The sequence below is a fragment of the Myiozetetes cayanensis genome, unplaced genomic scaffold, assembly GCF_022539395.1.
Source record: "Myiozetetes cayanensis isolate MyiCay16 unplaced genomic scaffold, myiCay2020 scf4, whole genome shotgun sequence".
Classification (NCBI taxonomy): domain Eukaryota; kingdom Metazoa; phylum Chordata; class Aves; order Passeriformes; family Tyrannidae; genus Myiozetetes; species Myiozetetes cayanensis.
In genome coordinates, this window is record NW_026087631.1 from 24,517,250 (window position 1) to 24,541,283 (window position 24,034).

General features: G+C 40.5%; 1 protein-coding gene and 1 long non-coding RNA gene across 3 annotated transcripts in view; one reads left to right on the forward strand and one right to left on the reverse strand.

The window, feature by feature from the left end:
* Positions 1-13,048, reverse strand: part of CHD1 (chromodomain helicase DNA binding protein 1) — a 56,712-nt gene extending 43,664 nt beyond the window's left edge. For both annotated transcript variants that reach the window (XM_050328478.1, XM_050328477.1), the window contains exons 1-2: positions 12,757-13,048; positions 10,789-10,997 (exon numbers count right to left, since the gene is read on the reverse strand). In XM_050328478.1, the coding sequence (XP_050184435.1) occupies positions 10,789-10,841 (53 nt within the window). In that variant the 5' untranslated portion in view covers positions 10,842-10,997; positions 12,757-13,048. The remainder of the gene's footprint in view (positions 1-10,788; positions 10,998-12,756) is intronic.
* Positions 13,049-14,502: 1,454 nt separating this feature from the next.
* Positions 14,503-22,909, forward strand: LOC126646833 (uncharacterized). The gene is made up of 4 exons (XR_007630411.1): positions 14,503-14,577; positions 16,473-16,551; positions 17,628-17,693; positions 22,791-22,909. It is a non-coding gene; the product is annotated as an uncharacterized LOC126646833 (long non-coding RNA).
* Positions 22,910-24,034: the final 1,125 nt, after the last annotated feature.

A 24,034-nucleotide genomic window follows, 5' to 3' on the forward strand; every position in this document is an offset into this window, starting at 1 on the left:
GAAAATGGCAGAGCTGGTACTTCTCCTCCTCCTGTACAAGCTCTTCATCAGCCACACTACAAGATAAAAAACAGTGACAATCTAATGGCATCTGACATGAAAGAGAAAGAATTGGATTAAAAACGTCTGAATTATCAAGCCTGTCTGAAATAGGTATTTACATCCACCATTGTTAAGACTTCCTCTCACTCTAGATGTGTACTGACCAGCCTTGAGACACTGGCCAATGGTAGCATGAAGCCACCACAATCAGCGAGACATATGAAAACTAACCATCCAGAACATAAAGACAAACATTCATTTTTCCCAGGAAGGTTTCAAGTCATGTGATATTCAATACTGCACTTTACAAAATTTCATTTAATGATAAACGTGTAGCAGCCTCAATTTTGAGGTTATTTTACCTAGGCTAAAAAGAAAAAAATGCCACATGCCATCAGAGAATTTACTTTTTGCTACTGTAACAATGGCTAAAACAATGCACAGAAAACTACAGTGACAAACTGAAGTGCATTTCTTTGTCAGCAAATGGTGTTGAAAGACACACAGAAAACAGTGGTGAAGATCTGAAGAAACAACTATTAGAAGAAATCATCCACTGTAGGAAGTTTGCTCTATAGCTGGATGAAAGTATAGATGCTTCTATCACATCCCAAATTCTGGTATTTGCTACTTTCTCTTTCAATAATGAAATACACAAAAAACTACTCTTCACGAGTCACTGAAGGAAACGTATTAGAGAAGCTATGTTATGAACAGTAAACTATTTAATTAAAAAAAAAAAGTTTTATGGAAAACATGTGAAAATGTAACCAGCAATGATGTGGTTATTGGAATAAAAACTATACTCTAGTAGGGGTGATAGATACTGCAGCACAAATGAAATTCATCTCCTGCATCAACCAGAGGCAATTTATTGCAGCAAAGAATCTGGAGTCAGAGGAGAACAAGATGTCAATGATGTTCTTACTTTTATGAAAACAAGACTACTAAACAGTAAAGTACTTAAAATACTTTGTAATGAGATAGAGTGACCATAAAAAAGTTTTATACCATGAGAGGTTCAACTGCTTAGAAGTACTGTTGACCGTGAATATTAGTTTTTGGTGGGCTCTAGGGTTGTTGTTAGTTTTAAAAAGAAGTGTTTCAAATATAGTGACTGCTTCTGTGGAACCCATCTGTTACCAGTAGAAGGCTACACAGTGGACATTTTTGAAAAAAATAAACTTTTCGTACTCCTTCCAGGTGAAGATGACATTTCAACAACGAAAAAGCAACTGCTTTTCAAAAGAAACTAATGCTATAGAGATAGCATTTTGAAAACAGATGTTTGGAAAGATTTCCATCATTATGTCATCTTATTACCAAAACCAAAGCACGTCACCTATAAAAGCTATTGTACTTGTACAGACAGAAATTTCTAATCTGTTTGAAAATCTTCCGAAAATTTTCAATGAGTTTTGAACCCATCTGTTAAAAACACTAAGTTTTGCAATCTCTTCAGATTAAATATGCAAGAACTGATTAACAGGGTAGGTAGAAATTTTTTAGACAGAATTTAAGAAAAACCTTTACATAACTATTTGATATGATTGAAAAAAAAAGTACTGTGATTTAATAAGTTCAGTCAACAATGCACTTCTTCCACCTGAAGCCATTTATCTTTGCTAGCTATCTTCTTCAGCTGTGTCAGTCATTACAACAAGGTACAAAAATAAACTTAATGGAGAACCATACCTTCAAACCAATGTCGCACAAAATGTTAAACCAAGATTTTAATAACCAAGAATAATCTGCATAATTTTTTCAGTGACTGCTAAAAGGTTTTTTTTACCAATTAAACCCCAACATTTTCAAATATCATTTAATCTTTACCTCATACTTCTAAGTCTTCTATTTCTTGTGTATGTTTTATAATGTATGTACTAGTACAGGTGTTACTGCATGTATATAACTTATAAATGAACTATACATACATTAAAGATGTGTGCTTAAATATTGATAGGAGTGCACAAACAAGAACTTTGGAAACCACTGCACTATATGATAAAAAAAACAAAGGAGAGTAGCTTTCCTTTCTCCTTAACCCAGACATATTAAGCAAGCCTTGGCTATTAAAAATGAACACAGATTTGTGATTCCTTTTGCAAGAATTAACTATGACCGTCTTCTACATGAGCAGTAATTCAAATTAAATCCTAGTATGCTAGATGCTAAACCTAGCATACAAGAGTAAAGACAGAATTATTTAAGAAAAGGTACACACATTTACACACACACACGTTCAAGAGCATTTACATCTGTCATTTCTTCACAGTACAGGGAGAATGCAGAACCAAAATACGCAGAACTACAAATTTCTCCTTAACTACTCCTACCTTTGCTCTGAATTACAGAAATTTTCACACAATTCAAACACCGCTGGAAACAGTATGAGCTACCACACCTTGAAAACACACTCAGTCCTCACCAATATGTTCACTTTTTTTGCTGCCCTCTTCAATTTCCCCTATGGTGTCAGTACCATCAATAGAGAAAACACATAAAGCATTTTAAACCAGTCTCTGTTTTCATAAACATTCACAAGTGCCTATGAAGAGGGGGAAAAACAAGCCAGAGTGAATGGACAATATTTCTTGAGACTGCTGTCCTGAAACTGGAAATCAATACAGAATTAGAAAAAAAAACTAAACATATTTCAAATGAAAAAGGGGTCTTTGGTATTTTTCAGTTTTAGTACATGCATACACATTGCATCGTGACACACTGTAAGTCCGTTTCCAAGTCTTTAAACTACTACATGGTGTAATACTTTCTCCCTTTTCCCATGAAGTATGGCACTGTGGATGTGACTAAGAAAAGGAGTAAGAGCATGCAGAACTCCCAACACACTAGGAGTTGGATGTCTGGACATCTACCAGCGTCATCGCAAATTTAGAGAGCCTGTTCACCAGTTTTTGAAATGCAACCGTTTGAGTTTTTGAAGTTCACAGGAAAAGACAGACACAATCCAGAAGTTTCACCACATTTGTAGTAACTCAGTTGAAATTTTCTTATCTGCTAAAGTGGACATCCTAGCAGCCAGCTATACCAAGGCAAAAATAATCATAATAGCCTTGAGAGAGGTCCAAAAGCTTTTTCAGAGCTCGAAGACAAGTAATCTCTTATTTTAACAACTTCTTTCAGCAGAATTCCAGAAATGATTTATCTTCCTTGAAAAGGAAAGAAGATGCAAAATAAGAAAACGTATATTTTCTGTAAATAGCAATGGAAGGTACCACTGCAAACCAAATGATAAGTGAGGGTTTTTCACACTGTAATAAAATTTGATTTTTAAAATCATTGCTGCATTAAAGACAAAAACTCTCTCTCTGATAGCGAGGAAGCTTACTTGCATTAAAGAAACAGAACCTAAGCTCTGAAATATAGATGTTAAAATATAAATTCAAGGAGATAAGAGCTGTGAGGTCGTTCTAACACCCTTGCTTGCTTTCTTGTGCTCTTTCACCTATGGAATTCCTAATTTTACACCTGCATTTTTTGAGTCACAGTCTGTAAGCAATTTATTTTCTAGCCAAAAAGCCTTAAGTGTCAGCTGATGTAGTCTAAATAGGGTCCAAGTAATGCCCATTAGTGCAAAGCAGCATCACTGACCTCCAGAAAATTAATCACCTGAATTGGTATTACTAATTACTAAGATTCTGGTATCATATCTCTAGGGGTAGGATACAAGAACATTTCAAGTTTCCTCAATGATGGACTGGAGTATTGTCACAATCAGCTGTCTCCTGCCGTCTAATGCTGTTACACAAATACTGTCTCAGGAATAGCGCTTCCAGTTCCCTCTCTTCAGAGTCCCCCTTGCAGAAAAGGAGATGCACAGTGTGTTATTTCTTGACAATTCCTCTTCTTGTATAGGCCAGGGTCTTTGCTTAAGATGCTCCTATTAGAAACAGTTCAGCAAAACACAAAAGTGGATATCTTACCATGCTGCTGGAGGCATTTAGGACAGAGAGAGATGGTTTTAGTACAACTTAACCAGCCTTTTTTTGTCTGTGCTCTGTGCAACTGTATCCATCTCTTTCTTCCAAAAAAAGCCTGATTAAAACTGGAAAGTAAAAAAAACCTCCACTATTTTCAGCCAGTTAGCATAAATGAGGACGTTTCTCTGTGTGTGTCCCCCACTCTTTCCTAACTTAGTCAAGAAGGTCTCTCTACAGGATACTCCAGAGCTGGAATCTGCTTTTCTTCATTCAACTCCTCTGAAGAAAAGCCACACTTATCTAATATAATCAGCTAAATAGCCAACATATAAGAATTCTTTCTCAGTTAACTGAGAGTTTGCCATAAACCTGTGTTCGTCAAATTCACCCTGTTTTACTGTGTCACATCATGTCTTTGCTCTGGTCTTGTAGTGCTGATGTCTTCTAACCAATTTCACTTGGTGGTCCAACTTGTTTTTTTTTCCTTACCTCCTTCCAAGATTAATGGATTCGAAGCAGCAAAATGCCTACAGAAATGATGAACACCACAAAGACTAGAACAAGAAGTGTAGATGAAAACAAAAGGGCTACAAAACAGAAGTGGTGTTAATATAATAGATGCAGTAAAACAATGTTTACCATGATTAACCATTAAAGACCATTTACTTTCTCTTGCACACTTAACTCCATTACTGAAAAGGAAATTACTGCTTTTCTGAGTTGTCCTTCTATGTGTCACATAAGCCTTCTTCCCTCCTCCAGCTCCAAGCAAATTACATATATTACTTATTTTTAAAAAAAGTAATATGAAAACAGCATTATATGTTTAAAGGTGCTGAGTAAGAAACCTTATATTGCATTCACTTTATTTAACAGAAAAGGAAAAAATGAACACCCAAAAAGACGAAACAAAAAGCCACCAAAATAAACAAAGACAGTAATACAAAAGACTGTACTAAACACTGGACCATCATAAGGCTAAGGAAAACAGAAACAAACATGATGGATAAAGCACTAATGATGATTTCAGTACTGCTCGAGTGAGACTATTTCTCTACCCTGCAAACAAACCACAGCAATGATTACAAAGTCAGCTGTCACTAACAACTTTCAGTAGCAAGGAAGTATACACTGAAAATGAGTAGCAGTTCCCAGGATGGAATTTCTAAAGGAAAATTATAGTTTCATGCATATTGACAAACTGAGGTGTAAATTCTAGAAAGAGTACCTTTCAGGGTATATACTTAAGAAACTTCTTACCTCCAGCCCTTGACAGTTGCATTTGTACAGTAGCTCACGTCAAATCTGATTTGATATGGAAGTTTGACACACTGAAGGAATTTTTCTGTTCTTTTTTATAAATACTGTCTCTGGATAGTCCCTAGATACTCACAACAAATGCATGCCTGAATACAGTGTTTATTTGCAGACTCCTTTGAAAGAAAGCACCATAGCGCAGTGAATGAGAAGAGGTAACAGGTTAAAACAAACATGAATTTCTTTTTTTTTTTTTCCAAACTACTCCCCCTAAAAATGAAAAAGGGGAATGTTCTGGGGAGATGACAAGCTTAAAGCAAGTTTCCTGACACAGAGCCATTAGTTCTCAAGTTTAGTTTCACTAGCTTATCCCTTAAAATAAGGTGCCCCTGAAAGGATTACACATTGAGGAACTAGGCACTAGAAATACAAATCCTAAAATGGAAAGCTAAACAAGTCACATTGTAAAAGAACTGGCTGAGCATTCAGACTCCTGTGTAAGGTCTAGGATAATAATGGATCCAAGAGCGGGTAGTTTATCATCACAGATTTTAAGTGCATTCATTAGGTGTAAGTTAAGTTAATAATGTTCTTTATCAAGAACAGCAGGAGAGTACCAAGTTATGCAAAATTAAATTCAACATACTAAAAAAAAAGATTACGTTCTGCACAGCCTTTGAAAAGTATCTGAGATGACAGCGGACTGTCTGGTTTTTATTTGGTCGTTGGTTTGTTTTAAAACAAGCTGAAGGCAGGCAAGCACTTGAATATGAACTGCCAAGTCACAGACTAAGTAACAAACTTCTAAAATTGCAAGTTCACAAGTAAGTTTCTTTAGTTAAATACCATGTAAGTGAAGGGTTTCTTAGTTTTATTTTTTTCAAGAAATCTTCACTATTTATTTTGACTTAAATGCATAAGGATGACTTATGTTATTTATCACTGCCAATAAAAACCAGAGAGCATAAAGAGAATTATGTTCGATCTACAAAATGTTGCTGATTACCTACCAACTTTCATGATGCTATGAACCACACTGAAGTCTTTGAGAGACACAAATCACTCATCTTAAGAGCAACCTTAAATATGCAGCTAGACTGAGATGCAACGCTATGATGTAATTCCCAGACGCTCCTTGCAGACCACCAACAAAAAAGTATTAAACAGAAATTAACTGGAAGAAAAAAAAGCCACTTGATGGGCCACATCTCAATAAGTCTGGTGTACAGACAGCCTGTATCACAGAACTTCACTCTGTTTTGAGGAAAGCAAAAAGCCTGCATCAGCTAAAATCATGAAACTCTCAGAATGGTAGAACTGTATCTGTATGTGGAATAGGTATTTGCCATCCAGTTAGGTTAGACTAAAATCAGGACCTGGATAAACTCAGCAGGAAGCCCAAAGCCAAACTTAAAACTATGTGAATGATCACATCTGAACCATGAGTTTGTAATTTCTTTTCTTAGCTGGAAAGGTTTCTAGACAAAAAGCTCCAACAAACAAACAAAAAAAAAACTCCACACCAAAAACCCCACCTGAGTTTTAATACATGTTCGATCTGAACTCTTCCAAAGTCAAAAGATGCTTTTAACTTGGATAGGGACACCTTATCATGCTTCAGTATGCTCAATTCTGTAAGAGATCATTCCTGATAAGAGAATAATTTTCTAATTAAAGAGAAAAATACTGCTAACAGAAGTGAAGAGCTTGCTTTAGTCACTAGTTGTTTGCATAAGTTCTACCAACAGCTTTCTTTACCATTCAGGTTCTTTCATTGATCTGAGAATTCCTGTGCAGTAAGTATCTATTTACAAACATATTGTTTTATGTACATGCTCTCTCTTGGTGTATACACACACTTTTATTATCTATTAAACTACTACCAAAAATAATCCAGTGCATACTTGGTCAATCTCTGTTTTAGCTCCCACTTAGATTTCAAGAAAGAACGAACCTAAAGTCGGGGCTTTCAATATATCTTTTTTCCTTCCTATGGAAGGTATGAATTTATATAGTGAATTGAAGCCTGCTGACAAAGTCTTTGGTCTTCACTTAATTACCTTTTGTGGTCCACAGACTATTCAATCCACAAAGTGAATTAAACCCACTGAAATTACTATTTTCTACTACCATCAACTTTTAAGCGTGTAAACACTTGTAGAAGTCTTTAAGGTGTAAGCAGCTGCCCTCTGCTTACTGCAGAAATAGGAGAACTATACCCCAGCCAGTTACCATCCAGTTACACAGCACTGAGCACACATCGTTTTACCTACAGAAAGGAAGGTTTGGTCAAGTACTCTATATACAGTGTTCTGCAGGAACACAGGAAAAGCAATGAGATGGGAAATCAAGATAGTTATTCCATTAGCACCATTTCACTGCTGTAGTCCCTGTTCTACCTGGTACTTATCTTGCAGTTCAGGTATAACTACCCTTCCTTGCTGATTAAGTTTTCTTATTACTATGTAACTTGAAGGTATTTATTCATATTGAACTGAACTCTTTTCAAGAACACTATACAAAGATGCCTTGCTTGAGAGTCAGCTTCTCAGAGTACTGCTGTAAAGTCTGTGTGTCTACACTCACTGGCTCTCCAGATGAACAGTACATATGATATTTTACCTTGAGCTACTTAAAAATACCAGCGTAGTTTCTTCAAGTAAACAAGAAGCTGGAGAATAGACTCCGCTGTGATTACTGGAGAGAAATCAGAACTCCAAGCAACAAGACTAGGTAAGTGTTTATGCTAGTCTACAATTTCCATCAAGCTTGATTCTCATATTGATCTAGAGCTTCAGAGGTTGCTGAAATAGGCAAGGAAAGTCCAAATAGTGTGGCCATGCACTTTTCCACTTGTAGCAAGAACTTCAACACCAACACCTGCAGCAAGGGAAAGTTTTCCAGTTATCTAGCAGACAGATGAATACAGGCAACCCTGGATAAGTGTGCAGCAGAATGGCGTTTGCCATCTCTCTCACACTCTTCATCTCCATATAAATCATCTTCACAGCCAGACACAGTGAGTTAAGCAGAGCTACCATTCTTTAGCAGAAAGCTGATCCATGCATAGTCGAAGGTTTATGATCAATCCCTTCTCCAGCCCTCATACTGCTGAGAATACTGCAGGCTTTCCACAGCTTATGCAAGTCATAATATTTCTGTACAACAATATGATGCTGTGCCCTCTGCCTGTGTATTTTTGTAAACACAACCCTGATCCACTGCTTAACTTTCTAAAGTGATGATGGTGGCTACCCTAAATCAGGCTATATTTATTATCAAGATTGTTACTCCAGAAGGACAGCCACAAGAGTTTACACCAGACACGAAAGGCCAGTGAATGGCTTTACTGCACTTGTAAAGCACTAAATTTATAAACTGACGCAAATTTTCAAAGACTTCTTGTAGTTATCACCAATGCTGTTGCTGCAGATTATCACTGTTTTTACCTTCGTCTCTTCTTTTATCCTACTAATTCTTGAATTTGATCTTCTTTGTGCTTTACTGCCATCAGCACTTCTCAATGGCTTTCTTCACTTGTTCCACTTCCCTCCCCTAGCATCAGCATGGAATGGGACCACTAGAAGCTTGGTAAACATATTCTGTTACTGATCTCTACTTCCATTCTGTAAAATTCACATTTTCAGATTTGAAGGCTAATTACAGCAACACTTCTCAAGCTACAGTTAGCTATCTGTCTGCAGCTTGCTAAGGCAACTCCCCTCGGAGTGAAAACCATCTTGAGTACTGGAAACCTACAAACTAAAGAAAAAAAAAAAAGACTAAAAATCAAGGGCAAGTCATATAAGGGTATTCCGTATTATTTTAATAATGGAACTAGGTTAAATAGAACAGGGTTCCATCATGTAAGGTTTTCACATTTCACTTACACGAATGGTTTCCTGATAATGTTTCTTAAACATGAAAGTAAGCTTTCCAAGACTTGCCTGTAAATTAGGCTATGGGGTTAACAAGGGATACAAGCCTAGGAAAAAATAGATTTTTGCATTTTAAATCTTCTTGAAGTTTTAAAATGTGCTCAGTAAGACATTTAAGATGAAGGACAAAATCTCACTCCACAGGCAACTATCAAGATTTAAGTTATTTATCCTTCTGATACTTACTTTTCCTTAAGCTGCTGGGAACTTTATGACATTTAACTGGTTTAGTCTTTTGAACTGCTACAACTTTTAAATAGCTTTGACACACTGGTATTTATGGGCAGTCACAGTTCAATGCAATGTAGTTTTTCTACAGACCTTTAGCAAGGTGGCTTGTTTCAAGTAGTAAGAAAGTTCACACACAAAATCATCAGACTTGTCCCAGGTAAGTTCACACTTGTTGGAATTTTTTGTTGTTTGGTTTCTTTTTAAGTAACAAGAAATATTTTGCCCCTCACCAGAAGAAATTCAAACTTCTTAACCAAAACAATACCAACTTTGTCGGACGCAGAAATTTTCAAAAGTTATTATGTATTAGAATGTACAAATTATTCACTAAGTTGAGAGTTTACTATCTTTCTGGAACAATCCTGTGTATAATAGGAAACTTGACATAAAAACACACAAAAATTATTAAAGTATCTTCAGTTTTACTGTTCACAGATTTCCTTGTGATTTGCACTTAAGAGTCGCCTAAAACTCTTCCCCTTCTTCCTAGTCCATCATACACTGTGCTAGTTGCAAGCTTCATGACCAGCACATGATCACAGCCTAAACCTCACCTTTTATTTGCATTTAAAAGTTGACTTTTAAATGTTTAACATTCATCATATTTCTAGTTTTAAAAATTTAAACTTTGTAGTGCAGGAGGGACTTTTCGAACTTGAAACTGTTCTAGTAAGAGAACTTAATTCCACCGCTACAAATTGGCTGTCACACTGCATGGATGTAAGGATGTTCTAATCAGGCTTTTCCAAACACGTGAACACTCAGCACATGCTGTAAGACTGTAATTTAACTTTAAAGTCTGATTTTTATTTTTTTTTTTAGTTAAAAACACAGCTTGAAAGAGTACTTTCACTTCAGATAACAAATACAAAGTAGGATCTGCAGTTATACTATTCTGACACCTCTAAACACTAACAGAATCATGAAGTACTCCTTATCAAAAACTGAAGTGAAAAACCACTGCCCCAACTACAGACAGCCTAGTCAAGGTTTTATACAACACGTATATGCATGTGTGCCTTGAACTTTATAGACGGTAGCTTTATTTTAACATTTTAATTTAAGGTTTCCACTTTGGACACTTCAAACACATTATTTCCTCAGAAGAGCAATACTACTCTGTTGGATGCTGATGTCGCTTTAATACTTCTTAAGCTTTATTATGTAACACGTACACAAGATCATTCCCATTCTTAGCTGAAGCCATGTGAATGTAACAAGCAGATGAAGCACCTGTAAGAAAGCATATCCAGTCCTCCTAGCTATGATCCCCTTGCTAACCATGAAGCTTTAGCACTAAGTTCAAATATAAACTAGTTTTAGTAAACAAAATATAGGAGCATACTATCTAGGTAAGAATAACTGAAATGAGTGCTTACCTTGACTCTCCACTACTGTTTCTTACGCTTTCTTCATCACTGTGCCCATTCATTGTAAATAGTAGGAAGTTTAAAGGATAGATAAAAGTCCACTCAGGTTACAAGGTGGATATTAGGAATCCACTTCTTGGTACTCTGTATGTCTTCCAGACTCTGTACTTGTTTACTTTAGTGTTCTCAGTGGGTATTCAAGGTTTCTCCAAAAATACCTAAGATAGTAAAAGAAAACATTAACACAATTTTGAAGAATGTTTGCAATTAAAGGGATACCAAAAATAAGTTGGTTTTTTTCCACTAACAGTGAAAAGGGGCCTGTTTGACATCATGTCTGTAATTCAAAACCAGCTTTTTGTATGCTACCTGTTCATTGCTGATTCATTTTATCACCTTTTTCTTGTCTGAGAAAAAAAAAATTGTTTTTCCTTCTGTGAAAACAAATGAAAACCAGGTTTTTTTATTAGTTACACTTACAAAAAATGGAAGAGCTAAATAAAATACACAAAATGCATAGAAGACCTGTCTAGCTTTTTGTCTGACTGCATCTGGGTCCCAACATACACTTCTTCATGCAATTATGCTTCTTTATGAAACTTTTCATGGATGGTGCTATGAAGATGGTGATTTCTGCCAAACCACTAGCTGTGAAATACGAAATGTTATGGAAATTACATTTCTTTAGTTCTTGCAGGGTGATAAGAACAGTTTACTGCATATTTGTACTATACCTCATGGCTTAACTTTCGCCATAGTATTGACTTCAAAACAAAGCAAATCTAAATTTTAAAGAAAAAAATGTCTACTTGCACATGCAGGTAAAAGCCCATAAATATTAACGGTTTGCTAAGATCTGCTTAGTAAAATGTTTTTCATACACAAAACTCAGTGGATGCATTTCCAGCTACAGACATAATGCTTACATACAGCTGTGGGTAGCAGAAGAAAAATAAAGACTGTCCCGTTTAACGCAGGAGTCCCCACTAAATCACACCAGCAAGATCTCACAGATGGAATGATCATTACTCCACATGCATGCGTATCTTAAGTCAAATCGCTCCAGTCAGTATCCGGTGCATTCAGAGAAAGTTTGGGCTCACGGTAAATGGGCCGCAAGTATAAAGTCACTGATAATCAGATAAAGAGCTGCGCCCTCGGAATCAGCGGTGTGAAGGCGATTAGGGTCTGCCTGCCCCGGGGTGCTCCCCTCGAACACGCCACAGTCCCAACCTCGACGGCAGAGGGGGAACCCTCGCTGCGGGGCGGGCGCTGCCCCGCGCTCACCTCGCCCGGCCGGGCCGCTCCGGCCTGCGAACAATGGCGATGAGCTCGAGCAGAGCGACAGGAGAGCGCTCCGAGCCCGGCGGGGCCGCGCAGCGTGCTCGGGGATCCCGTGGAGGCGACGGCGGCGCCCCGGCCGCTCCCGCGCGGGCAGCGCCGCGTACGCAGCGCCCCGGGAAACACCGCGGGCGGCCACAAAACTTTCTCCCCGTTGCTCGCTCCCCGCTGATCTCTATCCCCGGCCGCCCGTCCGTAGGGAGCCCGGACAGGGCTTTCCGCCCGCCCGCCCCGCTCTCGGCGCGGCCTGCGCGGCCGCCGCTATCTGGCAGCGCCTCCAAGGCCGCCGCCCTCCACGATCGCCTCCCCCGGCGCCCCCCACGGCCGGAGCGGAGCCGCGGACGCTCTCCGGCCGCCCGCGCGGCTCCGCACTGGCTCCCCCCGCAGGAGCCCGCGGGAGCGGCTCGACCCCACTGCCCGCCTCAGCCCCCGCGGATCCCTCCCTTCCTCCACGGAGATGAGCGAGGGGGCCCAAAGACCCGGCTCGGCACCGGGCATCCCCCCCCCCCCCCCCCCCCACTGCCGGCAGCGCGCCTCGGGCCGCATCTCCTCCGCACCACCCGCCCCCCACCCGCTCCCATCCCCGGCAGCTGCACGGCTCCCGGCCGCGGAGGAGCCATGGCGGCCTCTGCCTACCTGCGGTGCGCGGGGCCCAGCCGGCCCAACCCTCCCCGGGGCGCCCCCGGCCCGAGGCCGCTCTGCGCCCCGCGGGGAGCTCGTACGCAGCCCCGTGTCGCGGGCGGCTCCCGCGGCCGCGGCGGGGCCTGGGCGGCCGCCGCTCCTCTCGCCGGCTCCGCGCTGCCTGCGCCGCGGGCTCACTCGCTCTGCCGCTCGAACAATGGGGCCCGGACCGCGCTGGGAGGGGCGCAGGGAGAACCGGGGTGGGCACCACTCTGCTCCGCCGCCGCCTCCTCTAAGTGCTGCCGACCGCCGCCATCACGCCGCCGCTCCGCGCAGCCTCCCCCTCCCGCGGTCGGATGGAAACCCCGGGCGTGATGTCAGCCCTGCGCCCTGGGACCGACCGGCAGCGGGAGGAGGAGCCTGGGCCGGGGGTGGCGGGCAGCGCTGCCGGGCCCCGCACAGCGCGGCGGCGGGGTCGGCGGAGAGCGGGGTGAGATACCGAGCCTCTGTGGTAGCTCTCGCCCGTCAGCCCCAGCCCCGTCTCTCCCTCCCTGCCTCTCAGCCTGGCACAGGGAAGGGCTCCCATGGCGGTGTGCGGGCGCAGGGCGCGGCCCGAGGGGCGCCATGGCCCGAGCGCAGCCCGGCGCGGTTCCGCGCTGCGCGGCGCGGGGGCTCGTCTGGGGTTTGTCGGTGTGAAATCACAGCCCGGCGACAAACGGGGCCGCGTTTCTCAGCCCAACGACGCTGTTAAAAGTGGTACCGGCACATATTCACGAATGCTTGGGCTGTGCCCTGAATAGGGGCTGGACTTGCTCCTTGAATCCAAGGAGCTACGCCCGGATCTACACCTCTGCCTTGCAAAGTGATCATCGTTGGTCCGATGAGATTCACGGTAGTTATGAGAAAAACACCCCAAGACACAAAAAAAGTCGCTTAAGTTGCATGCCAAAAAACTCCCAGAGAGGCAAAGGAAAGTAGCAGCTGAATGAGGGCGTGCTGTAAACAACAGCACCGCCTTGGAAAGAAGCAGCAGCTTACCTGCCCCTCTGCCAGGCGCAGGCACACCCGGTCATAAGGCTCTGTCGCTGCAAGAGGATTATGGGGACATTACTGCCTGACGTCTGGCACCAGACCTTTGAACACCCTGCAAGGGTGCAAGGGGTCAGATCACCAGGAAAACACAGTTTTCTCATCAACAAAGGGAAGCTTGAAAGAAGCCAGTCACCGTGTGGGTACATGAGAGGAAGGTGGTCACAGCAGCTGTCAAATCAGTTCAAGCTTGAAGAGTTGTGTTGGCCAGGACCCAACATCAGAGCCACAGTCCGTCAGCTGGAGACCTCTTGGACCTATAGCTTACCTCATGGCTGCTCTTCCAGGGTGAGCAGTGCTCAGTGAAGTGTGGACAGCTGATGTACCCACCACCCTTCAGCTGAGTTGCTGGAGTTTCCTGGAGCCTACCAAGGAGCCTTCAGCCCACCTGGCACAGTGTGATGTTGGCTGTTACACACTGAGGCACTGCAGAGGCCAGATGAGGCATACACATGAGCGCAGCTCTCAAGCACTACGTAGGAAATGACCACAAAATCTCAGTGGGGGATGTCAGAGAAAAATAGTTACCCCTAGAGTTAAAAAAATACATTAGGAATTTGTCAGACAAGAAAACTGCTTCAAAAGTTACAAGAAGGGTATAATTACGCTATGTTTCTTACTGAAGCATTAAAGTTTACCCAAATCAGCTTGAACAAGAATATTTTGTGATAGATGAGCTCTGCAACAGCAACAGGCTGAAGTTTAAAATCAAGAATCTCAAAATGAAACTAACTGTTTTAAATTAAGGTAATTAATAACAAAATAATTTGCCTAACCCCTTTCCATGGGCAGGCAGTGTTCATCCATTCCCAGGAGAGCAGGGCCCCTTCACGTGTAATGGTGATTTGGTAAAACAAATATTATCACTCCAGATGTCTCCCCAGCCTCCTCCCTCCAGCTTTATGTAGTGAGAGCATGATGCTGTGTGGTCTGGAATATCCCTGTGGTCAGCTGGGATCAGCTGTCCAGGCTGTGTCTTCTTTCAACTCCTTGTGCACCTCCAGTCTGCTCACTGGTGGTGTGGGGTGAGGAGCAGAAAAAGCCTTGACTCTCTGTAAACCCTGTTCAGCAGTAACTAAAACATGCTTGTGTTATCACGACTGCAGCACAAATCCAAAACATAGCCCCATTCCAGCTTCTGTGAAGAAGATTAATTTTATCCCAGCCCAAACCAGCACATCTACATGTTTAGTTATGTTTTACTCAGTAGCCTTCTCGGCTTCTTCAGTCTCCTTCAGCTGGATTCCTTTGGTAGAGTTTCTCTGCCTTGAAAATCTCTTTTGAAGATGTGGTTTCACAGTAGGTTAAACAACTGGAGTTAGAACTGCTGTGATTTCATCCTTGTCTGCCATATGAGCCAAAAACTAGCCCCACTCAAAACCCATTGCTTTCTGGTCCTTTAACTTTCCAAACTGGGTCACCATGCAGCTGCACATGCAGGCAGTAATTACTTACGGTGGTTAAAAATTGACACAACAGTATCTGGAGATTTTTCTCTAAATCTGTGTGAGAGAAGAACTTTTTTATCACATCAGAACTTCTTCATATTGCATTTTTAACCAATTCCTTTTTTCCCAGATGGCATAGTAAGGTATGGATGACATTCCTATCTTAGCAGCATTTTACACCTTATTACATAAGTAATACTGACTTCCGTTACACACAGCCTTCAGTCTGCATCAAGAGAGAAATGTAACACAACATTTTAAGGACAGAGGGATAAAGCTTTTTGTTATTACAGAAAGCTACCACCCATGGGAATAAGCTGTCTTCTTCTGAAACTGTTATTAGAAGTTTCTGTACCTCACCAGGATGTGGGTGAGAATATTTATTGTGCCCAAAGTGTCACTGATTTACCCCACATCTAACTCCACAGCTGTTCATGCGTTGGATTTTTGCTTGTAGACAAAACATAATCAATACATTGTCCAAGATAGGTGCACTGTTTTGCAATTAGCATAATCCATTTCAATGTCTGTGTTTTCAGACTACTTACCCTAATGTATCTTTTGGGTTGTGGTGGTCGTTGATGTTTATCATAGCATTTTATATTTATAAACAAACACAGTATGTTTAAGAAAAGTCTCTGTGTTAAGAAAAGTTCTGTTCTTAACATTTAGAAATTCTTCTGGACAAATAAGCTTTTTCATTTATTAAGTAGGGAAGGCTTAAGTACTGGATCTAGCAGTCTTTAGTGAGGCAAGATGGATATGAGAAATATCCTTAAGTTTTAAGTACTTAATAACTTAAGTTATTAACTGGGTTTTTTTGCTTTTTTTTCTCTTCTTTCTGAACAACTCCCTCAGCATACTTTGATTTTTGTCCTTCTACCCTTCAGTTAGTTCTAAAACGTGTGCCAGAGAGCTCAAAGACAACAGCTTGAGATACAATACACTAAGAAATATTTTCTTTCTCTTCAGTAGATGTTATATGCAGCAGGCACAGCCTAGTTTGCTTCTTTTCATTAATTTTGTACCCCTACTGTTATTCTATTTAACTTTACAGTTTCTCTTCTACTAAAAAAAAAAAAAACAATTTATGTAAGCCATTATCGTGTGACTTAAATACTACATCTTTCTTCACTTCTTTACCTGTTATAGCTCACTCTTTTTTTTTTTTTTTTTTTTTTTTACCATGCTCAGAATCCCTTCCTCACTTGGGCCCCACCAGCCAGCAAGCTGAACAACGTTAAAGGTTATGGAGAATTAGAAGAAAACAAAGGTGACAAAAATTACTTATTTTATAGAATTAGCTAAAAGAAAAATAAATGGATTCTAGGAGGAAAAAGCTAGTCTAAACTTTTTGTCAGTTTAGCCTGTGGGCCATTTTCAGACTACCCTTGTTAGAAATGAGTTTAGGTTAATCTGCTACTTGCTTAGGTCTTGTTTACACATACAGCTGATCAGGAGTTGTTATTTCAAAACAATTTTGTGTAAGATACAAAGTCTGGTTAAATTTTAATTTCATTAATCTGTCAATGCTTAAAATGCAGGTAGATTTGTTAAATACAGTGCATAGAAACTGAAATTATGGAAGAAAAAAATTAACTGGTGACTAGTTTAAATAAATTAGCTAAGTTTGACCAAGTAAGTAAGGATTTTTTTCATAATTTAATTATAAATTCTTAAATTATTTGTGCAATTCCTTTAAAAATATGTCAGTACATCATCTTCAATTAATTGATTTTCAGGTTAAAAAAACAGCTTCAACTGGTACAAGTGTATGCATAAAATTTCTTAACTACATGAGTTTAATTAAAGTGAACAGCAACTGGTAACTGAACAAGAATGGTTCAAGGCTTTACTTACGCCTGATCTATACTACTATCAGGTAAAGTTTGAACAGATTGCTGCCTTGTCTGAACAGAGTATCTGTTCATGATTAGAACATTTGAACAGGAACAGTTCAAATGATCAGTGCAGCATTGGCTGAATATTTTGCTGAGAAGATCAGAGTAATAGTTTAAACAGTGGCATTTAAATGGTTATAGTGAGACTTTAAAGTTAGCATCTATCAGGACAGCTAAGAAACTTTCACACTTTTCTTTAAACTGTTGTTTTGTAAGGTCTGTCTAAATTACCATTGATTTTTTTGGAGGCATTAATTCTCCAAAAAGCAGCTGCTGGGTGTAGACTTTGCCTGCTTTATATGCACAGTATCTATTAATGTTTTCTTCTCAATGTTTAGCTAACAAAAGTCTAAACAGAGTTTGAAGTAAACTTTTTTTTTCTGCTGCTTAGGTGATAACTTTGGTATTTTTAATGTAAAGATAAACCTGTGACTATTTTTTTTTACAGTAAACTGCTTTAGACTATGTTCGGGAGTAGGAGACAAATTATTTACTGGAGACTTACTTAATCATGGTAAGCACTTAAATGTTTGTGTATAAAAATTTTGATTATAGTGTTTAGAGTTACAGTAATGATTCTTCAAGTCACGAGTAGTCTTTGTATAAAGAATTGTCGTATGCTAGTTTTGAATGTGTCTGTTTTCTTGTTATCATACTATTTTTATAGCCTTTTTATTTCAAGTCAGAATGGTCAAAGTAATTCTTTCAGAGAATTTCAAAACTAAATATGAGACTTTTTTATTGAGAAGAAATGCTTGTTACGCAGTCAATTCTAGATTTTTCTTACGTTTAGCTGGGGTTTGGATTCTGATAATGAAAGAAGTAGACTGTTTTTTCTTAGTTGCCTTTATTATCTTCATTGTTTGGTGATATCACCAGCCTTTAGTTTTGGTGTGTCTGGAAGAGAAAGACGTTTTCTGATATGAATGGAATGTGGGTAGTCTTGGTTTGTTATAGCATATTGGATGGCTTTGGTTTGTTATTAATATATTTATTTTTGGCCTCTGCTTTCAGTTCTCCCCACTTCTGTTTTCAACAGCCTCAGGTTGTTTTGCTCATGGATGTGCAATTACAGCTGTTGCTGTAATTAATGAAAGTTGTAGCCTTAGTCCACGTCCATATGAGTAACTTGGTTGTTTTAGGTCTTTGGGTGGTTTGCTTTTGTTACTGTTTTGTTGTGGTTGTTTGTTTTGGGGTGTGGTTGTTTGGGCTTGTTGGTTTTTTTTGGGGGGGGCTGGCAGGGGAAACATTCAGTGAGTAAACATGCTTAGTACATTGAAAAGGCCAGAACAGACCAGAGACAGGTTTCCTGCTACTTTTATTTGGGGTCTAGTAAAGCCTTGTTTGTTGGTGATGGTAGAAGTTGTTAGCTGTTCTAACAATGACCTCTACGAAACCATTGCTGAGCAATACCACCATCTTCAATCTATATTTCCACTTGCTACCATTTTTCGTTTAGAACAGGTTGTGTTTTCTTACAATGTTTATTTAGTGCTTCGGTTAGCTGGAAGTGTGTATGTGTTCAGCTGCAGTGTCCAAGACTGCATACATCGTACTTTGATTCTTGCCATTCACTTTGAAAATCTTATTTCAAAAGAGCACTTTGGTTTTAAAACTATTTGGTTTTTAAATTAAAAACAGAACTGCCTATTTTTTAGAAAAGAAAACATGATGACATGAGTAGAGCCAGTCATAAGCACACTGGGTAGTAGATATGGGGTTTTTGTTTGTTTACAGAATGAGACTAGTTATCTTGTTGCAGGTTCATACCATGCTGTATCTGACAATTTACAAGTACTTGAAAGAAAAAAGACAAGTAAGTGTTCCAGGAACAGCTAGCTAAGATGTTTATTTCTGCACACTTGTGTTCCATATAACAACATCTCAATCTTTGTTTCTTAATCTTTCTCACTCCTCAAGTTCCTTTTCATGTCTACTAACTGTGCTATGTGCATCAGGGTAAGAGAGGGAAAAGGCAGGGGAAGGCTGACTTGGCTTTGTTGAATAGCGGGGCATTCATTTAGACCTTAGTTTATAACCACGCACTTGGTACTTTCAAAGTCCCAACACTTTTGATAGATTGGGTTGAACTTACAAGCTGATTTCAAAAGTTACTGCAGAAGAAGATAATGAATAAAAAAGTAAATAGAGTCAATGCAACCACATGTGTGTTTTTCATTAGGAAGCTCTAGTAGAAGAGTGTCAGTAATGTGTGCGAAAGAAAGTAACCAGTCTTGTAAAGACACTCTCTAATGTCTCCTTGCAAAATACTTCTAAAAATCTATGTTTAAAGTTACTTAAAACATCCCTTCAACAATCAAAATGTCAGCTCCTACTTAAGACATCAGAATTCTGTTTTAGAGAGCTGTTATAATACCATTTCTAGGGCAGACTGCCTTTTTTTCAGGATTTGCAACAATATTATTGTACAAGTCTTGTTCAACCGGCACCTTTCTTGCTTCCCTGGTTTTCTCGCGGTGTATCATGTACTTCTAGTGGTCTCATTCCTCATCAGTCTTCCAAAATTTAGCTGTTTGGCAGCTGGCCTGGTTTGTATGGCGTTGGCCAGATCCGCGTGGTAGGTGGAGTGCAACAGCAAAATGCATTGTACTGGGCAGCTGTCATGAAATATGCACCTTTGCTTAATGAACTCCTTCCATGAAGTGTTTTCTGTGCTGCAGGCCCTTCCTGTCACCGTGTATTACTTAGAACCTATTTTTCATTTGATAAGCACTGTCACGTGGCCTTATGCATAAAATGCCCATTATTGGTAACATGTCACTGCAACCTTAGATTTTGTAATTCACTGGAAGTTAAGAAGCATAAAATGAATTTAACTATATGCTACTTATATAACACTATATTTACACCTGGAATTGTTGTTTGCACAGCTATTTCAGTCACAAGCTTCTCCTACTTATATTCCAACTTGACATAGCTTACTACAAGCATTTACAAGGCAGATATTTGGAGCTTCCTCTCTGCTACAGGAATGCCAGTCTTAGGTGTCAATTTTAGTAAACTAATATATTTTACTCTAACATCATAATTATACTGGTCAAAACCGTAAACACTGTGCCTCTTGCGTGCTTGAGTAATGCAATTCTCTCACTAGAGCAAATAAAATCGTGTACTGTGCTACACTTGGTCCAAGTGTATGACTGCTTTTTTCTTCTTAGGTATAGTAGTATAAATGGTAGGTTATACTAATGACTAGTCTTTCAGTACTTCAGTACTTTTAGGTGTAAATAAGTTTATAAAAAGTAACTGAGTGTTTTCAGTGTTTGAGTTAGTATAGACTAGGTCTAAGGACTGTTAAGAGTGTGCAGAAGTCAGCTCAAAGCTAAGGTTTGTTCCTTAACCCTATTGCTGATGGGAAAAACAGACTAAAGAAATTGAAGAAATCATATGTGAAGTGTTTGTTCCAGTTACTAAATGGAGGATAAACAGTTCTGTCTGAAAGAGGAACCATTCTTCTGTACCTAACCACATAACATACAAACCATATAGAAGTCTGCTGAGAAGGCCTGCACTATATGGCTGTGTAAAACGGTGAGAATGGGATGTTTGATGTAGAGAGTGGTGGAAAGCAGTGATTTTGAAGTTGGGAAGAGTTGCAAAAATGTGAAATATATTCATTCCTTTGAAGCGTTTATCCTATCACTAAGAATGGAATCCTCAAAATTCTCCTGCAAGGCACAATAAATGAGAATTAAAATGATACAATAGCAGCAGGAGAAAAAAGGCTACAAAACGTTAAGTGCAGGAATTTTAAAGCAAGGTTACAAAACGTTAATTGCAGGACTTTTAAAGCAAGACACTAAAGACAGAACATGTGACGCGGCTTTGGAAAACGGGGAAAGGAGCGAACCAGCGTCAGGGGTTCTTGCGCTAACCTCCAAGGAGATGGTCTCCGCTTAGGGCAGCCGGCGGCAGTTAGTCTCGAGGAGTGCGAGACAACAGAGCACACTAGTGCGAGCCAGGCAGGAGTAGCGCAGCGCTGCTAAGAGTCCCGAGCCAAGGAAACACGAGACTAAGATGTTGTTCAAAGCAGTGATCAGGGCTGATCCAGTTTATTTAAGGGGGTTCAGAGTTTATATAGGGTCAGTTGGGGTAGGTTCTGGAAACTGGGCAGAGGGAAGGAGGAGCATGCAAATCCTCCTACAAACATTGGGTAGGGGAAATGAATGTGGATAAAGAGGGTGGTAACTGGGAGGTAACAATCAGGCTTTCCTGCCAACAGGGCGGGGGGAGCCTGCCAAACCCTTCGATTGGTCAGTACCCCAGGGTATCTGGCCAATACAGGAATTGTTGTTGTACCTGCCAAGGCAGGCACCGAGTCCTTATGGGAAGAAGATGAGTAAAGTAAAATGGAGTCCAACCTAAGATTAGGTTTTCTTCCCAAACCTAAAACACACAGTAAATCAGTCCATCATGTAGTAAGCGATTTGGTCGATGTCTCTTCCTCGCCAGCACCTTTCACTGTGCATGCCTTCCATTCTGCAAAGGATTTCTCCACTGTCTCGGTGTTTCCCTGGTCCACAACACATGCCTTCCACATTTCATAGGTGTTCTCTTTCTCCCTACTCCCAACAAACATGTGTCTGTCTTTTTTTCAGGACACTAGTTATGTAATCCAATTATTACTAATGTAAATAAAAGAATAGGAGCCCCTGGTGGTCTAGGGGTAAAGGCGCCGCGCTATCACCGCGGAGACCCGGGTTCGATTCCCGGTCAGGGCCACTCCCGGGCAGGTGGAGCTCGTTAGCCCTTAAAGGCAACCCACCTACGTCCTAAGGACCTCGCTGCCACTGTCCAAGCTCACTTGGCCCCGGCAGATGAACCTTAGGATTAAAGGGTGGGCTCAGTTCCGCGCACACTGTGTCTCACCTAAAAAATCCAATGCGCAGGCTGGAAGGTGTAAAGACCTTCCCCGGATCTTCGCTCGCGAAGACTGGCCATTATTATTAAATAAAAGAATGGCAATGGGACCTTCTTGAATTTTTGAGGCCATGTCTGAGACAGTTCATAAATGTATTACAATGCAAATCCCTGTCTTCAGGTCTTACCAACAAAATGGTATAAAAGTTCAGTTTGAAATTATTGATATTAATTTTCCTACCAAAAGATTAGAAGTTAGAGACTGTAGAGCTGAGAACTCACTATAGTAGGAAGAAACACTTAGAGACAGGAACCTGTTAACTGAGGTAAAAGAGAGCTAAGTCAACCCTAAAACTCAAAGAAATACAGGAGAGATACTTCTGCTGTCAGACTATAATTTAAGACTCCATTAAGACTTACAAGGCAAGGAAATAAGAAGAGACAGTTTACATAATTTGCTCTATGTGTGGGTAGGAGCAGAAAAGATAAAGTTCTGTGAGTTCATGGTAAGTGTGAAATGTAGAGGCAATTTGACTCACAGAGGTTCATAAGCTTCCTTAGAAGGTGACATGAGTAAGGAGAAATTGTAATGTGAATTTTAAAGTTTTCTCTTTTGTTTGTTTGTTTCTGCTACAGTCTGTGATTTTAAGTGAACAAGTTATTTTTGTCCTTATAACTTGTCTGTTAATGAAATTGGATCCTTTTATCTGACTCTTCTGTTTCTTCATAGTGAAAAATTCCACTGCATGTGGTGCGTTGGCCTTGGCTGCCTGCTGGATACCCACGGAGCTGCTTTCTCACTCTGTAACATCAACAGGATGGGGAGAAATCATGGGTCAAGATAAAGACAGAGAGAACTTACTAAGTAAGTAATACTTAGTACCATCACAAGAGGAACAGACTGGCCTTGGGAAAAAAAAAATAATTAAAATAGAGTTAGATGGGGAGAAACAAAGACAAAATATCGATACTGCCTTCTGTTCAGCCTCCTCCTTTTTCTCAGGCTCAACTTCACTCCTTCAATCCTGACTCCTCTAGCTCCTCTTCCTGAGTGGCAGAGGGGTATGGAAAATGAGAGCTGGGATCAATCTGTAACAGCTCCTCTCTGCCACTTTTTCATTCTCACACTCTTCGTGTACTCTCAGGGTGGCACCTTGCCTTGGGATACAGTCCTTTGCAAACTGCTCTAACGTAGGTTTTCCCTGGGCCACAGTTCCTTCAAGATAAACCTGCTCCAGCATGGGCTTCAAGGGAATCACTGCTTCAGTGCCTAGGGTACCTCATACCCTCCTTCACTGACCTTTGCGTCTGCAGAGCTGTTTCACATTTTTCTCACTTCTCTCTCTCAACTTTTGTGCAGCATTTTTTACCATTTCTTAAATAAATTGTCCAAGAGGTGCCACCACTTTGGCAGCAGGGCTCAATGTGTCCATTGGAGCTGGCTGGAACCACCCAGGGCAGCCCTGGCTGCTCCTCACAAAGGTTGTCCTTGCAGTCCAACCCCAGCAACCAAAATGTTACCTTGTAGACCCAATGCAATAAGATACCAGGTCACTGTCACAGTAACAAGGGCTCCAGTATCTCCAAAAAGTTTTTATACCCTCACTGAGCTGCTCAGTTTAATTGAGAGCTGGTACCCCATAATACTGAGTATAAGAATTTTTTTCTGGTGGCTGACTGTAGCTGGATACATATCCAGATAACAGTGGCATTTCTGAGCCTTAGAGGGAGTGTGTAGTATTTGTGCTGGGACTGGATAGTCATTCTCAGCACCACTTGGGAGGCACAACTCCGGACTCATCTTTGTCCCATGGAGGGCCATGAATTACGCGTGCACCAAGTTACGCAAAAGAGATTTAGCAATTTTCCTTTTGATGGCTCTGACAAAGTCATTTGCTGAGATGCTTCTCCATTTCCTGAGGAAGTCCTAGTAAATTGCTAGCTGTGTGGCAAGACTCAGAGGGATCTGATGAC